Source organism: Tiliqua scincoides, chromosome 4 (assembly GCF_035046505.1).
Source record: "Tiliqua scincoides isolate rTilSci1 chromosome 4, rTilSci1.hap2, whole genome shotgun sequence".
Taxonomy (NCBI): Eukaryota; Metazoa; Chordata; class Lepidosauria; order Squamata; family Scincidae; genus Tiliqua; species Tiliqua scincoides.
In genome coordinates, this window is record NC_089824.1 from 139,368,801 (window position 1) to 139,386,578 (window position 17,778).

General features: G+C 43.6%; 1 protein-coding gene across 1 annotated transcript in view; it reads right to left on the minus strand.

Annotated features, from left to right (window-relative positions):
• Positions 1–17,223, minus strand: part of DNAI3 (dynein axonemal intermediate chain 3) — a 32,936-nt gene extending 15,713 nt beyond the window's left edge. Inside the window, exons 1-12 of the mRNA XM_066625430.1 lie at positions 17,187–17,223; positions 14,246–14,427; positions 12,529–12,633; positions 10,816–10,971; positions 8,644–8,843; positions 7,923–8,039; positions 7,249–7,439; positions 6,299–6,423; positions 6,082–6,171; positions 4,435–4,512; positions 2,334–2,480; positions 381–454 (exon numbers count right to left, since the gene is read on the minus strand). Of these exons, the coding sequence (XP_066481527.1) occupies positions 381–454; positions 2,334–2,480; positions 4,435–4,512; positions 6,082–6,171; positions 6,299–6,423; positions 7,249–7,439; positions 7,923–8,039; positions 8,644–8,843; positions 10,816–10,971; positions 12,529–12,633; positions 14,246–14,427; positions 17,187–17,199 (1,478 nt within the window). The 5' untranslated portion in view covers positions 17,200–17,223. The remainder of the gene's footprint in view (positions 1–380; positions 455–2,333; positions 2,481–4,434; positions 4,513–6,081; positions 6,172–6,298; positions 6,424–7,248; positions 7,440–7,922; positions 8,040–8,643; positions 8,844–10,815; positions 10,972–12,528; positions 12,634–14,245; positions 14,428–17,186) is intronic.
• Between the last annotated feature and the right edge of the window lie 555 nt (positions 17,224–17,778).

Sequence of the window (17,778 nt, forward strand, 5' to 3'; positions counted from 1 at the left end):
TCTCAGAAGGCTCCCAGGAGGCTTCTGAGAGGCACTTCAGGTTTGAAAAAGTTCCCACCCATTCTAAGGAATATGTGAACAGAGGCTCAGGGCACTTGATGAAGAGGGTGCTTGTGTATAAGCATTAACACTGAAACACTTTAAAGTGATGCAAACTTCATACAGCTGATCCTTGCAGGTGGCATTTTTTAAACAATGTAGTTGGTATCATGGAGATAGTCATCTCCTACTCTTTATATGTTTGAATACGAAACTAGTTATCTGTGTGAAGCTATAGGAAGAAAGAGGGAATGAGGTGCAGGGAGGAGGGGAACCAAGAAACAGTGAAAGGTATACGTAGCTCATTTTGCAAATAAAACTTTTTTTAAAAAAAGTACTACCAGTCTGGTGAGCAGGTGACAAGCTGCGCGCATATTCCAGCTCTGTTCTCAAAAACAGTGCCCATTCTGTTGACCTAAGAAAGAGCAAGAGAAATAGTGTTTAGCACCAGAAGCTTGAATGCAAAAGTCATGACCTCCAAATGCTGGCATGGCTGCAAAGTCTAAACTAGTGATTTTCAGCCTTTTTCATCTCACGGCACACTGCCAAGGCACTAAAATTGTCAAGGCACACCATCAGATTTTTGCCAATTGACAAGGCACACCAGCTGTTGGTGGGGGCTCACATCCTCCAATGGCCCTACTAATAAACAACTCTCCCCCAAACTCCCGTGGCACACCTGCAGACCATTCGCAGCACACCAGTGTGCCACAGCACAGTGGTTGAAAACGGCTGCTCTAAACCAATGTCGCCTGGCTAGTGTCCAGCTGAAAACATCTGGGGAGGGGGGAGAGAAGCAAAGTTTATTTTGGTCCTGCTTGCAAAACCTCACTTGTTGGATTTGTTGACTGCCACTGCATTAAATCCATCAAGTTAATCGCCTCATTAATGCCTTTCACATTTATCAGCAAGACATAAGATGCAGCTGTTTTAGAATGTGCCCCTCAAAATTAACTTTGGATGTGATTATTTTACTATTGCCCAGCTGCTTTGTGTATTTCTCCAGAATGGAAAAGCAGGAAAAAGATTTCAAAATGTAGTCATTTTTCTTTATCTCAGAATAATAAATCATTGTGCAACGTTTCAGAGAATTTCAAAATGGTGTAAAATGTGGTTTAACTTCAAGTGCAGAAAAAAACCACAAAACTGGCAAAAGAATGGTTTTGATTTGCAATGCAAGCACATGCAGCATGAGCCACATGGGCTGAAGAAAGTGCAATGTGGCTTGCGGGGTTGAGATCTCAGCACATCAGGTTTCTACATGTGCAAAAACACTTGGATGGCCAAGGCTCCAGAAGCACATTCTAATCAAACCCAAAAGACTGAGAATGATTGGATTCTACCTTTCAGTATTCTTCCACTGTTTCAGTGTAGTAGCATGGTGTCATTTTCGTACACAATGTGCTTATTCTCCCAGAGGTATTTTGTTTTATGTATAATGCAGTGCATTGATATAGGGCAGATTGTATGCATCCAACCACAGAAGGGACAGTTGACAACACAGATATGGGATTGACCTATGCACTTGGATGATCCTGGTTCAAATCCTGCCTCTCCCTTAAACATGCAAGGGAGCCTCAGACGAGCCAATCCGTATCAGCCATAGCTAATGCTAGAAGTCATGTCTAGTGTGGCCTTGTTATCACCATCTTGATCTTGAGGCCAGGCTAGAAATTCCCAGAATAAAGAGAGCATGTTTTGAAATCCTCTCCAGATACCAAAAGCAAAGTTATTGTGATTATAACTTCATAGTGTTGATTACTCTTGCTATTTTTGTAAAATGATTGTTAATGATTACTCTCAGCAGAACGTACCAACCCCATTATAGAACAGCATCAGCGTATGCCAGAATCCAATCCCCTCTTTTCAAACCCACCTCTCCCCTTTTCTCTCCTCAGACTTACACCAGCTATATGGTGTAGGCCTGAGGAGACCTATAGGCCACAAGGATCCTATTCAGGGGTAAGAAGAAAATACCTCAGGCATGACTGTCAGAGCGGCTGCAACATTAATGGTGGGAGATAGGAGCAGGGCCTTAGGCTGCAATCCTATGTATAGTTACCTTGGTGTAAGCCCCACTGACTACAATGGGACCTACTTCCGAGTAAACATGCCTAGGATCATCTTGTTAGTCAAGAGACTCAGGATACAAAACATTGTTTCTTGAGTGTAGTTCAAATAATTATTCATATGTTGTTTGTCCCAGGCAGTAGCACAGAAATAAGAAGGAAGGAGGCACATATTTTTTTTTTGCAGCACTGGCCCAAGTATGAAATATTAATTACAAAACTTACCTCAAAAGTGTCTGGAAGCCAGTGTAGATCTGTTATTACTGACTTATGGCTGTAGTCTATAGAAGAGACTGAGCAGTACCTCACCACATGTGGCTCCTTCCCAATTTGTTGCTCCAGCATGAAGCTTGGCTGAAATGAAGAATGATTCTTCTTGAGAAAAAAATTAAATTAGCATTTTTATAAAAGCTATAGCATATTATTTAACACTGTTTTGAAAATCTAGAGCAGGGCCATGCAAAACCCAGCCCAGGGGCCGGATCTGGCATTTGGGCAGATCCATCTGCCTGGTGAGCAGACCTTTCGGTTCCACCCAGGCACCGTGCGAAGTCCTCCTTGTTTGGAGGACAGGGACGCTCTGGGCAGTTGCGTCTTCTGCCCAGCATCCTAGAAGGTTGCATGACAGGCCATTGGGAGAGACAAGACTGCCCAAAGTGTCCTTGTCCTCCAAACAAGGAGGACTTCACTGGGTGCCCAGGAGGTACACTCAGATACGGTCCGGACAGGGACCACATTTGAAGTGCACAGTGGTCGTGACTTTGATCGCCACTTATCTAAAGCTCTGCCCTGAAGCTTGCAAAGGCCAATTAAGTCAAATGACGACAAGTAAGGTCAGCCTGTATGTGAGGCTGCCTGATGCAATTACCTCAGGTGATGGCTTGTTGGCTTTCACACAAGCAGCAGCCCATGTGGTATATCAGCTGCTACCCCCACTGCTCTCCCCCATTCCCTCAATTTTAAAAAAGGAAGAAGAAAATGGAGCAGAAGAGGAAATATGGAGGAGGGGCAGGGCTGGCCCAAGAACTCCTGGCATCTAAGGCAGTGTGCCCCACACTGCCTCAATCCCCCCAAATATCACTTTTGTGTGCTTGTCCTCCCCACAGATGTGGGGGGACGGCAGGCACGTGGCCAAATGAGCAGTTTGCCAACACCCTCTTTGGTGTTTGTTCCTGTTTGCTTTATTGATCCATGCCTTTGTACCCCTCTCTGCGTTGCTTTGTTTCTTCAGCCTTTAAAATATATTTCCTCTAATTCTACCTTCACTAGACCTGCCCTAAATTCACTTGAGAGGGTTGTTATGCCTACCAGATTGCTACAGTCCACTACTGACTTGTTTTGTAAGTGCATTCCCTGGACTGGGGGGCTCTCTGCTAACCTGGGAGAGCAGGTCTCCTAAAGTGGCCTCTTTCTATCTGAGCTTTCTAGTCGTGGGTGCTGGCAATGGAAAGACTATCAATTTCCAGTAAATACCAAACTGATTGACATTGCTAGGTACAATGCTAACATATTGGTGCTGTGCCCATTTTGGCCTCTGTTCTCCTTCCCTCACATGTGGCTAGGCTGGGAACCTGGGTTCCCAAGAGCCAGGGAGGAAACGAGGAAAAAAATTCAACCACCAAGGCAGCAAGAAACATGCAGAAGGTTGAAGAGTGCCTTTAAATCATGAGTGACTTTAGATCAGAGGTTCCCAAAGTGTGGATCAAGACCCACTGTTGTGAACAGAACCTGAGCCATTTCCCCTTAATGGGAGTGGCCCAGGAATGGGTCCCTCATGGAGCTGTGGGGAACCATGGACATCCCCAGGTACCTGGGGGTGTCTTGCAGGCTCCTGGGAGTCCTGGAGGCTTGCAGCAGACTCCATAACCCTCCACATGGCTGCAGTCAGCTCCTTTCCGATCTCGGAGATCATTTCGTGCAAACAGGAAGTGAGCTCCAAGATCAGAACCGAGTTGCATGCCTCCAAGACCCTCAGGGAGGCTGCAGGATATCCGCAGGTATAAGGGATGTCCAAGGGTCCCCACAGCACTGCGATCGCTACAACGCTGTTGGGGCCACTTCCCTCCTCCCACCCCCGCATGTACTCACAGCGGTTCCAACTTCCAAGTAGGACTTTGGGAGCAGAACCACTGCTTTAGATCACTGGGGGAGCTACTTGTAGCTCCAGGGTCATCTGTCTGCACCTCCCTTAGATTGTCCACATAAATATGTACTCTAGAACGATTGGTGCTTCAAGTGTAAAGGGAAACATCTTGTGTGAATCAACCCAACATTAGCAAATACTGCCTGATGGAACGATAAGTAGAGAAGCACTAACCATATTAACTGTGGTGCTCTTGCTTCCTGTGCCTGTCTTTGCACTTCTTAACTTCTCCTCATATTCTGAAATGTCCCACAGTACAACCTATGATGGGCAGCAGGGGGAAAAACATACTTAACCGACATGTTGATATGCAGTATGACAAAAAGAACAAAATGTGTCTCAACAGAATGAGTACATTTGAGTATTATTAAAGGTTACCGAAAGGAATGTGCTTCATAGCACTGAAAATGGAGGGACTTCTTAAAAAGCGATTGTCTTTTAAACAGGAGAATTCCACACAATAGCCAGGAGCTCCTTGTATACTCTTTATATACATCATAAGATCAGGCCTGAGTTATGCAAGCAAGGAGGCAATATAAAAACACTGAGATTGAGCAGGACAGAGAGTGGATGAGGCTTGAGTGGTAGTGAAATTCACTTTGTGTCATATCATGAAGCAACTAGTTTGGAAGTTAATATCCCCTTCCTAGGTTTTATTCCCTAATGTTAAAGTTTAGACTGTAAACTCCTTGGAGGCAAGTACTTTTTTTGCTTATGAAGCAGTAAACACATTGATGATGTTGTATAAACAGTAATAGTAATCATCAGGGCCAGCCCCAGTAGCAGCAGTGCCCAATATCTGGTGCTTATGTGGGGTCCCCACCCTCGCCGCAGTCCCCTACTCACCAGGTGAGCCAGACACTTGTGGTGCCATGCATAAAGTGTGGCACTTGGAGATAGTTGACAGTGATGTGAAGACGCCACCACCAACTACTTCTGGGAGGCCCAAGTTGTCCCAAGGGTGGGCAGTCCTAAGGGTGGGCAGATAGGCAGGAGCTGATGCTCTGCTCACCACCATCCTGGGCATCAATATGCCAGCTTTCCCAGTGCAAGGTTCCCCAAAGCATGGGGTCCAATTTGAAGACATCAGGCAAATCAGCCTAAGGCCAGCCCTGGTAATAATAACCTGGCCACGTTTCTTTGGTGTTTTGCGCCCATTTATTCCATATGATGATGAGGGTGATGTGTGTCTAGTTGGCACCCTTTAGTTGGCAACCTTCAGTCTTGAAAGTCTCTGGTATCGCACTCTGAATGGTGGTTCTGGAACAGCACCTAGTGTGGCTGAAAAGGCCAATCCGGGAGTGACAATCCCTTCCACACTGGGAGCAAGTGCAGTCTATCCCTGGTCTGTCTCCCTGGCTATGGGCCTTCCTTCTTTGCCTCTTTGGCTCAGTCTGTTGGCCAAGTGTCTCTTCAAACTGGGAAAGGCCATGCTGCACAGCAAGCCTCCAAGCGGGCCACTCAGAGGCCAGGGTTTCCCATGTGTGTAAAAATGAATTGAATGAAACAACAATTAGACTCTGACTCTTTTGCATAAATTAACCAACCAGGTTCAAAGGGGTCATTTTGGGATGTCCCAGGCAGGACTCACACAAGTACCCAAATTTCTAAAGGCAGAATTTTATGTCAGAGTCTTTCAGAACAAGCTCCTGCACAGTTGATGGGAGGGCAAAGACTGTAGTAGATAATAAACTCCTGAGCTTCAGTCTGTGTTGGACCCCTGAATATTTACAGAATTGCTGGAGGCCATGTGAGGTCTGCTGTAAAGGCAAACAGACAGTTGAATGTCAGTGCTGAACAAATAAAAAGGGCATACAGCAGATCTCATACCTGTCCATTCAAACAGCCTCCTGCAATGATGTTGGGATCACTTGGAGAGAACTGAAAGCAGTAGATGTCTTCGGGGCACTCCAGCATCAGCTAAAAAATATAATTATGAAAACAGGGGTGGGGAGAAAAATTAAGACTTGACCACAGTCTTCTGTTTATGTGATTGCTTCTTTGTTGTTTGAGCAGCTCAGACACACTAAAGTTCTCTCTTAAGTACCTGAGGGTGAATCGGGTCTGCAAAACTCCAAAAAAGAATTGGTGCATTCCACAGGAGTAATTTCCCAGGCTGTTCCACTCGCTCTTCATAAGAAAGTCGTTCCGTTACGGACACTGCAACAATCCCTGAATGAAGACAAATGCAGCTTCACCTTCTGCAGTGGGAAAGCATTGTGTGTTCTGATTAAGAGGCCATATTCACACTTAGCTTTAACAGGGTACTGTCAGAAATTGTGATAAGGATTATCTAGGGGCATGGCCAGGCACAAATTCCAAGCAAATCATCATCACCACTGATGGTAGTGAAGACCTGATGGTGGTGAAGACCTGAACCAACTGCTAGTCAATTTCATTGGGTTACCCTGAGTTCTAATATGGTGACATAATAGGAGGGGGAAATGATTCTCTTTACACTGTTCAAACTTTTATAAACCTCTCTCCTATCCCTACCCTATTGGTCTAAGTCAAAAAACACCAAATGCTTTGACTTTCCTCCCAGGGAGGGCTAACCTACTCCTCTGTTGGCCCTGCCCACTTGCTTTGGCAAGCATGCCCACCTTCCCTTAGTGCCACCTTCACCTCTGCTGCAGCCTCTACTTACACAGCAAGGAAGCTGATGGAGGTGAAGAATAAGCAAGGGCTGCATGCGGCCTTCCCCCCCCACCACCCGAGGGAGCTACTTCACCCAGTCTCTTTAGCAGGCCATTCCTGCCAACAGGGAAGATGTTGGATAGAAGTGAACCAAGCACCTCTGATGTGTTGTTTTCCACTTTTTTTGTTTTAATCACTGCTGAAACCTGCCTATCTAAGCTACAATGTATCATTTGCTATCACAAAACATTTTTCTTACAGAGAAAGGTCAACAGACTGTACAGATTTCAATCTTTCCAAGCCTTCAGAACTTGCCTCACAATGTTTCTAGCCTTGAACTGAATATTCTCTAAACTTTACCATAAATGGTTGGATGCCAGCAGATGTCGCTCACGGTTCTATCCTTGAGATAATGCAGGTCTGTAAACGACTGGTATTCCTTAAGGAAAACATCTGACTTCCCCACAAAGCCACTCTCGTCCTCCGCAAGGGCTTTCCAGTCATCAAAAAAGGCATTCATTATTTCATTTTGCTGCAGTGCGATTTCAACTCTGCAGCACAGGAAAATAAAAAAAAAACCAAATTATATGCCACTTCTCAAAGTCAGGCCTTCGTGTACTTTATTATTTCTGGAAAGACCCATTTTTCGGTTGAAAAATAGTGTCACATCCACTAAAGTGGTACATGCCATAGCTTCGGTGTGGCTGATACCCAAGATCTCTATACTTATCAGAGGTATACACTTGGGAGAAATCATTTTTTAAAAAAATATGAGATCTGGCACTGTTCAAGAACAAGGAAACAAGAAAGATAAGTTCTCTATCACATCTTCTTTTTGAGATGATTCATTATCACATTCATATCGGAGAAATACTGGCTGATTTCTAAAGAGAGAATAGTTAGATATCTATCAATAGCTCCCAACCTACCTTCTACCTGTCCCTGCATATTTTCCCTATAAATCTTATTTTATGATTGTACAAATTTTAGCTACTTTAAGCATATATCACTTTTAATGAAGCTTGATACTTAACCTTGTAGCCACGGTGAGTATAAAATTTTTCAGCTCCTCTGATGACAAATACACCTCTTTTTCTTCATCTGAAAATTCTCTAGGGTAATACTGTGTTGTTGCATTTTTGGGGTAGGTCCTAAGGTCAATGAAATACACTGTTTAGAAATTTTTGAGAAGAAAGATGGACATTCACAACATTAAGGAAAGAACTAGATGCCTCATGCGACACTTGACATGGAGCTTGTCCTTGTCTCTTTGCCAGATTATCTGTGTAATTTTCCCAGTTCCATATCTTTGCTTCTACTGTGGCAAATGGAGAAACACACAGGTAAGGTAGATTAAACGGTGTGAGAGGAGAACTTGACATGGTCTCCTTTTTATTGCAGCCCCATTTCTAGGATCACTCTGGCTTAGGATGCACAAGGAAAAGGTAATATACATCATCCCAGGTCATGGGATGCAAGGCAGATTATATCAGCAGCTTTGCCAAAGCCCAATAGCACTGGGTCTGGTTAGTTCTGGATGGGAAACCCAATAAATGCTGGCCTTAAGATGGGATATAAATGCAATCAATAAATAATCTGAAATTGTAACTTCTCTAAGTGCCTGACTCTGTTTTCAAAGTACAGCAGATTTTAAATACTGCAGGTTGTTTGGTTCTCAGTTATACTAGCAGACTCCAAATTAATAGGAATGTCATTTCCCTGGTTACTATACTATGCGTAAAGTCTTACACTTACCATTTTGTCTGAGTACCTGTCTCTTTTTCTTGCGGAACTACCTGCGTCCCAACATGATGCTCCAGCTGCTGAATGGTGAAGTTTTTATCTTGGTAAGATGTACATTCCACATATCCATGTTTATCAATTGAAGCATTTCTGTTGTGGAATTTCATACGAATTCCAAATTCTTTGTGTGGTCGAGAAATCATATATTTAATCTGCAAGTACAGACAAAATATTGCTTAATGGAAGTGTTTCCTTGGAGAAATGTCAGTTCTAGGTTTGATGATTTGATAGCTGAGACAGAAGGGAGGACTGTTTTTAATAAAGATATATTTTTGACTATACAGTGTCTTGCATGAATTGCATTAAGGCAATATAAGGGCAATTTTAGAATAAATACTAGACTGCAAAGATGGTGCTTGTATTTAATCAGATTTCATTGATGTTTAACATTTTCAATGACAAGAAGGGCAACTGAGCTCTCGAATTGTATCTGCTGACATGAGCTTCACACCCACAGAGGTCCTTGCAGGGTGGTTTATGATGTTACCTGCACTCATGTCACGGAATTGGAAGGGACCTGCAAGACCAAGTCCCTGTCAATGCAGCCTGACCACAACTTCAGCACAGTGTCTAGGAGAGGCGGTTAAAGGGGGCAATTTATACCTCGGCCCAGAGTCAGAAAGGGGGCCCAGGAGCCAAAGATGGGGGCCCAGAAATTTCCAGGGATCTTGTATTTTCCTATTTCCCCTGGATTTGCTGCCAGTGTGGGATGCTGGGTGAGTGGTTGCTGCTGCTACCGAAAGCCATACGTACTGGGCCAAGAAATGCATACATGACTCTTCTTAACATGGTGTCAAATCTGGGAGGAAACTGGCCTGCTGCAGTAGCTCTTTGGTGTGTAGATCCACTTTCATGAAAGAGCGTATGATCAGGGACACAGCAGAGGGGCTATAGTTGCTGCAGAAGTATGTTGTGGTCAGACAGGACACTTTCCATTCTAGTGTGAGCCTAAATACGAAGCTGCTAATTTTCTGCAATAATTTGCTATATTTAAAATTTTGTAGAGAGACTTAGGAGTGCATTTGGTTTTTTTCATATTACTGTATCTAGCTGCCAACACTGCATGGGCAGGTAGACCTGGGCTCTGCATTGGGAAGCCCAGTAGATCTGGGCTCCAAAGACTTTTCCACCTGTCATCATCCTCTCCCTGCCCTGTTTTGCCCCATCCCCACCTCTGTTCTGCATACTCTTGTCACCCTCACCCCTGCTCTGTTTCATCCCCTCCTCTCGCCCTTTGGGAAGGTGCCCCCCAAAAACTTTGTACCCCCTGTTAAAATTCCTCTTGGAGGCCCTGCTTCAGCATACCCATTAGAGGGTTAACCAACCTCTGCTTAAAGATCTCCAACAACGGAAAGTCTACTACCTCCTGTTTCACTGCCAGTTTGCACTGTTAGAAAGTTCTTCCTAACATTTAATCAAAATACCCTTTTCTGTTTGTATATACTGGAAAAGAACTTTGTGGCAAAGCCTGAATATAAACTGTGTTATCATTAAACAATATCAATGGGAGAAACCATTCCTAGTATTGTATATAATTATCCTACAACCATGACACAGATGTCTTTAAATTAACTCTCCATTTACTTTGTTTAGTGTACAAATATCTGTTTCATAATAGAACACAAGCTGGCCATCCCACAAAGGCGAAGTTTAGAATATTCAATGAGAGGGAAAAGGGTGGAAAGGGGGGGGGAACCAGGGGGAAGTCAAGACTGGGTGGGGGAGTGGACTTAGGTTATTTCAATTATCTTAAGATGTATTTATTTTTCTATAGACCCAACATCGTTGGGTTCTCAAGGGACTTATCAAAGCTTTCAGACTTCTCTGAAGATCCTTTTCTGAGGAACATCATAAATTCTTTAACAGTTTATTGTGACAAAATATTTTCCCTTTCTTCTCCCAAGTTTTCCAAACTTCCCCTTCCCACAGGATCCAGCACTGTTTGGTGCAGCTGCATCAGTGGGGATGGAAAAGATAAGATTGGGTCCTTAATCATGGAATGGACAGATCTAGGAAATTCACCAAAAATCCTATACTTTCTGACTTTGTAAGTAATATCTTCAATATTGTTATTCCATGTAGATATGTAAAACATGTTTGTAGGACCAAACAGTATGTTCTGACCTTTGTTGTTGTTTCCTTTACTGATTCTTCTTCAATTTCCTTTTCACTTCCAAGTGAGACCCAGGGTTTGCGTACAGGAGGTTTATAAAGGAGGGAGCCTCCTTCATCTTGGGCTCCCTCGACAACCTCTCCTTCCTCTTCCTCTGGCTCTGGAGACTATGAGGGAAAAAGTACTTATTTTATTTATCTAGGCAGTTGTATTCCACCTTTCCCCTCCCCCCCAAAAAAGCAGCTTACAACTCTTTGCAAAAGAACATCTGGCTGCTGTCACTTGATCACCTAAGCATGAGGTTGGATCCAGGAACACTCCCAAACTGAAAACTTGAACTTTTAGGAAGAGTGCATCCCTGTCTAGAACAGGTTGAACTACTAGATCCAAGATGGCTCTCCTACAGACCAGCAACAACTTCACCTTGCCTGTATTCAAGTATAGTTTATTAGCCTATATAGCAGGGGTAGCCAAACTCACTTAATGTAAGCGAATAAGAGTACAATCCAAACTCACCCTTGGGCTAGTGCAAGTCCCTTGTGCCAGCCCAGGAGGCTTGCAAATGTGCTTTACAGCACATTTGCGCCTCCTCTAGAGTTGGCTGGTCCGGCACAGGGACGTGCACTGGCCTGCAGAGGCTGAATCCAGCCTCCATGTCGACTCAGGCAGGGAGACTTGCGTTGGCCAAAGTCAGCCAATGCAAGGGTCTGGGGTGGGTTGGGAGGAGGCAGGGAGGAAGCAGGAAGGACAGTCCCGGGGGCAGGCAGGCATGCCAGATCCTAGTCCCCGTTTCTGAGCAGTACAGAGCGGCTACAAGTCACTCCACTCTCCTCAGACTTATGCCACCTCCAGAGGTGGCGCAAGTCCGCAGAGACCCATTGAGGCTGCAGTGGCTTACCGGGGGTAAGGGGAAAAGTTTCCCCTTACCTCTGACTGAGCCACTTTGGGCCCCACCTTGCACTGGATACAGTGCAGGTCTCCTGGCCTGCCTGTTCCAGCGCAAGATAGGATAGCACCGTAAGCCATTTACAACAAATGTCAGATGTTTGAGAGCCACAATATTTAAGAAGCATTTAAATTCTTAAATATATTTACTCACCACGAACATTAAATTTATGCTTTAATCCACTTGACTCTCAATTTATACCAGGTAAATAATGACAAAGCTTGAAAAAATTTTTATTTACCTTTTATATTAATTGTGAGGCAACAAGGAGCTCAGCCCACATTTTTCCATGAGCTGCACAATTGTGAGCTGCATCTGGCTCACAAGTTGCAGTTTGGCAACCCCTCCTATATAGCTTATTAGCCCATGAAGTTCAGGCACACATTCAAACCTCGGCTAACTGTCTAGAATCAAATGAAAAAGAGAAGTCGAGCTGGGCACAGTCTGCATACCAGTAACACCTCAGCCTGAACTTCTCTATACTCTTCCCCAGTGACTTCAAGCAGGTGTTAAACAGCAAAGGAGACAAGATAGAACCCTGTGGGACCCCACAGCACAAAGATCAAGGGGCCAGATAGTTATGTCTCAGCACCACTTTCCTACCCACCAAAAAGGAATGGAGCCACTGCAAAATGGTGCCTTCCCAACCCCAATCTAGCCACATTCAATGGCATGTGCAATATTAAAATGTAGTTCACCTCCATTTCAGTCACTTGCACCCATGACACTGCTTTGATGTTCTATCTGGCACATGTGGAATCATATCAAAATGTCCTACTTTTAAAATTCCTTCTTTTGCCTCTTCAGTTCCAATCAGATAAAAGATTTGTCCATATTTTAGTTCTCTGTCAAAGACAATCAGAAGTTCTTCCCCAGGATAATCCTGTGTGAATATGAGCAGCTGATAAGACTTAAGGTGAAATGATCTCTGCATCTTGCTACAAGTGACATTTATTGAACCAGATGGATATGAGGGACCAACAGTGGAACCAGCCAACCCATTAGGCAAGGTGATGTGGGTTGCATCAGCAGTGGACTGCAGAGGGAAGGGAAGGGAAGGGAGGGGCAGATACAAGATGCCTTTCAATGCCTCGTTCCAGACTGTCATGGACTCAGGTCATATTGATCTGCTTTCCACCCACCAACAGTGAGCAGAAAGCAGATAATCTGTCTCCGTACTTTGCTCTTGGAGCAGAAACTTCAAAAGCAGAAGTGGAGGACTTCAGGTTTTATTTAGCAGGACCACTCAACTGAAGAAGCCCATTAGCACAGTCTTGGTAAATTAAACCAGAAGTTCTGCACTTCTGTATTTGAAGAAAACGCACCAGGAGAATGGTAAGAGACTTTTGTTTTTGTGTGCAGAGGTGGCAGTGGTAGACCTGAGATCATGCAACCCTTGTCTCCAATTTCAATTTTGTTGTCTACTGCTACTGCAACCCTCCTTATGCTTCTTCCAGAATATACTACCATCCTGCCCCACTATATCCTGCAGTGTTCTCTGTTCACCTCACCAGATCCAGCGCCCTTACTTTCTAAGGGCCCAATCCTATTCAACTTTCCAGCTCCGGTGCTACCTCTGCAGCTTCAAGATAAGGGAAAAAAACGTTCCCATACCTCAAGGAGGCCTTTGTGACTGCCTTCCCCACCACAGGATGCAGAGCATGCCCCCTTGACACAGCTGCACTGGGACTGAAAAACTGAATAGGACGGGGCCCTTAGGCATCAGTTTCTAAGTCATCACTGTTTGTTCAATCATGACAATCAAACAGATTTGGAATTCTACAAAAAGGTCAGGCAATTGCGACTTTCCCCGATTTGGTTCCACTCTATCAGCACTGATTCCCCTTCCTCTGGTACCCATGTTTATGAAACACCAAGGAAGATTTTTCACAAATAGTTTTAGCAATTTATAGCAGGAAAAAAGAGATTTATTAATACACATTCTCATCATTCCAAGTGTTCAATGGAACATGATTAATAGGCATTAAAATAAATTAGACCAGAAGGTGTTAAAATTGTAGATCTATGGTTCAATTACAAAATCATATTGTACACAGACGATACATGATTGCTGAGCTTATGAAATGCCTTTGAACAAAGTGTTCAAAAACATTATACAAGTTCAAGGAAATGAAAGCATTTCCCCTTATATTTGAAGTCAGCACTGTTTTTCAGTAATCAGTAATCACCATTTTAGAGAGAACTAAAAGCACAAGTCTATGTATGTCTTTTCAGAACTAAGTTCCATTGTGTTCAGTGGAGCTTACTCCCAGGAAAGTGCATATAGGATTGCAGCTCAACTTTATTTCTACTGCCTGTTTAAAATGTGTCAATTATGTCAAAAGGCATAAAATGTGTCAGTTAACAGAAGGACCTCATATGTTATTGATGTGAAGGTCTAATACTATGCAACTTGAGTTCAATAATGCCTAAACCAGTGAACCCAAGTTCCCGCACAAAACATGAGTACTCATTCCCTAGAAGGGGCAACTCACTAGGACAAGTTTTTTAAATGGGTGGAAGTCAGAAATTGCTGCTCTTGTCTTCATATCATGAATTATATCCTCCTTTTTCACAAGTTTGTAAGGCTTTTCGGCAGTGACATCCACATCAGCACGACAATTAAATATCTCCTGAGTTTTTTCTGTGAGGACCAGGGGAAAGATCTCTGGGTGGCCTGAAAATGTAAACAACAATAGCAAAAAAAGTTTTGAGAAATTTGTCAAAAAATTCTCAGCATTTCAAACACGTTATTGAAAATCTAAAAACTTTCACAGCATTTCTGCACAAGTATAATTAGAGAGTGCATTTTTTTTGGAATGAAGTGAGAAAAGACACTTTCCTCACATTACTGCTGCTTCAGAAACATTTTTGCCTTGACTAGGACTTCTTTCACTGTTCTAGTGATCCTAACCAATCAGGGATCAAGGAACAACCATTACATATTTTGAAACAGGTTTTCTAAATAGATAAAAAATTTGCCCTTCTAGTTTCAAGAAAACAAAAAGAAAAATTAATTCCCTCACCCCACCCCCGTGTTAAAAGGGAGTGAAAGCACTAGTTTGAACCACAGAATTGAAATGGGTGAACATTCAGTACAGTTGTAATTATAATTGTGAAGTCCAAACCAAAAGTATTTGTGTATCCATTTGTTAATAAGAATTTTTCCTATTAAGAGGAAACATTGTGCAACTGTGTAGGCTGCACTGTGGACAAGTTCTGCTGACACTGTTCCCAATGTACGAGTTTAAGAAGCGTATAAGAAAATGCGCAAAAGACATCTGGAGGCACAAATTTTGCAGTGCTCAGAATGATCAGCTATCATTTGAATCTTCCAGCAGGTGAATCTCTTTCAAGTGGTCCTCCAATGTTACAAAGATTCATATTGTAATCTATATTTTAATAGATTTTCTGTGCAGAGGAGAACTTCCTGGGAGATTAGACCCATGGATGATTTGAGTATTATAGGGTGCATCCAAACCTGTGCTGGAGCAGGCAAGCCAGGAAGTTTGCGCTGCATCCAATGCAGGTTCGTTGGCTGCCGTGGCTCAGCCAGAGGCAATGGGAAGCTCTTCCACTTACCCCTGGGTAAGGGCTGCGTGCCCCAATGGGTCTCCTCGGACCTGCACCACCTCTGGAGGTGGCGCAAGTCCAAGGAAAGCAGAGAAGCTTGAAGCCGCTCCGTTCTCCCCGGGGATGGGGGTTGGGATCCGGCTTAACCACCAGGTCCCAGCCCTGCCCCCATCTCCTCATGCGCCCACCCCCGGGGTCTCCCATCGCCTGCCCTCCCCCTGCCCAGAAATGCCCCCCTCCCACCTCCTCCACGCTCCCCCACACCTACCTTCGCCGCTTGTGTCAGTGTGGGTGCGCCAGCACAAGCGGCGGGGAGGAAGCCACCGTGGAGGCTTCTGCCGGCCTCCGTGCATCGGCACATCTAGATGCACCGATGCAGCTTCCTCCCACGGAGGCGCAAACGTGCTTTATGGCACGTTTGCAACCCTCCCAGGGCACCTATGCCGGCATAAGTGCCGGTTAGGATTGCACCCATAGTAAACGTGCAAGTACTCCTGATGTGGGGTTAGCACATGTCCCATCCCCCCCATTCACAAGATCTGAAAGCACACATAAAAGATCCATATAGTTTTCCTCCTGCTGTTTTCCAAGTGACAGGCAACACAGAGGCAAGGTTTTACTAGGAAAAAAACTGCCATTGGGGGAACGTTCTGCAGGATACACTACTGTGTTATTTTTATTTATTTATTTATGCTAATTGCTCCAGCGCACTCAGAGCTTGTCTGTATCCTGGCTGCCTTATTCATCTCAATGAGGACAGTCAATACATATACACAATATGATGCACACGTAAGACTGCTACTTCTGTTGCAGTTAAAGAATAGCCATTGTGGCATACAACAGGCTAGTTCAAATGACAAGGACAGGCATATTTTTGGTTATTAAAAAAAATGAATGAAATTTGGGCTTAAGAATATTGACCAGCAAGGTACACATGTTTTGGGGAACCCTCTGCTCATTTAATCCTTTTTGGAACTGACAAAACAATAAATCCTATTTTAATCTCTCTCATCCAGAAATCCAAATCCCTCTGCAAATGTCTATCAATATGTAACATGTGATAAATTCCACATTTATCCTTTAAGCCTTTTCATATTTGGTCCTCCCACTGCATCTGCTCAGCTATAGTGATTCATTAAAATCCATAAAAGGAGAACAGTTAGTTGGCATGTTTCACACATTGGTAACATAATTAGAATCCTCTACCTGAATATCCCAAAAGATGAAAGACAATGGACTTTTAGGTATTGTTATTTGAGGAAGAACAAGCTCACGGTCTGGTTCATAAATGCCCTAAGAATGGTCAAAGTTCAGTCAGAATTAGCTAGTGATTTTACAACAGTACCAAATGCCTAACGATTCCTTATATCAGCCATTTTCAACCACTGTGCCATGGCACACTGGTGTGCCGCGAGTGGTCCACAGGTGTGCCACAGGAATTTGACGGAAGGTCATTTATTAGTAATGACCCACCACCAATCCCCCCACCAATGGGGGATGTGAGCCCCCACTGGCAGCACAGTGTGCCTTGTCAATTGTCAAAAACCTGATGGTGTGCCTTGACAATTTTAATGCCTGGTCAATGTGCCATGTGATGAAAAAGGTTGAAAATCACTGCCTTATATCATACCCACTTTTGAGTGCTCCCCACGTTATGTTAGCACTTACTTTATAGAATAACTTATCAACTCCTACTGCTACAACCTCTAAAATGCTGCACTGTGTTTTAATTTTACAGTTTTATTTATGACCTCTTGCAGCTCAGGAACAAAAATGTTTCTCTTCTCTTTCATATTGTTTATGATCTTCATGATCCTGCATGCTGCACATCCTTCAAAACCTATTCTCTTCTGAAGAACTTACCCATGCTTGCCATTGATAGGTCTTGTTCCTCATCTTTCTTAGCTGAAATGAGATTAAATGGTCTTAACTTGAGAAGAGCCCAAACCAAGAATCCATCTTGTCCAGTAAATGCAACACTATTTATTTAAAAGATTGATAGACCACTTTTCCAAAAACTTAAAGCGGTGTGCAGTGGAATATAATAGAACAAAAAGAATTAAACATATAAAAATAAATACAAGAATATAAGAACAACTTACAAGAAGCAGATAAAAACATCAAAACTAAAACCATAAAAGCAGCACAGGGTAATTATATACACTAATTTTTTAAAAGGGGTCCCTAGGGGCATCATCCCTCCTCAAAAGCCATGTAAAACAAGTGTGTTTTTGAACCTCTCCAGAAACTATATAGAAAGGGGCAGCCCTCATCTTCTGGGAGTTAATTCCATAGATATAGTGCCAGTTGCATAACTAGGGTTTGCATCACCTGGTACGGGAGGCTGGTGCGTCACCCCCATGATGGACCTCTTCCCACACAGTGGGTAGGGCAATGCCCTGGGCGGAGGGCATGGGCATACTCCATTGCCTCGCCCTCTGCTGGGTTTTTTTTG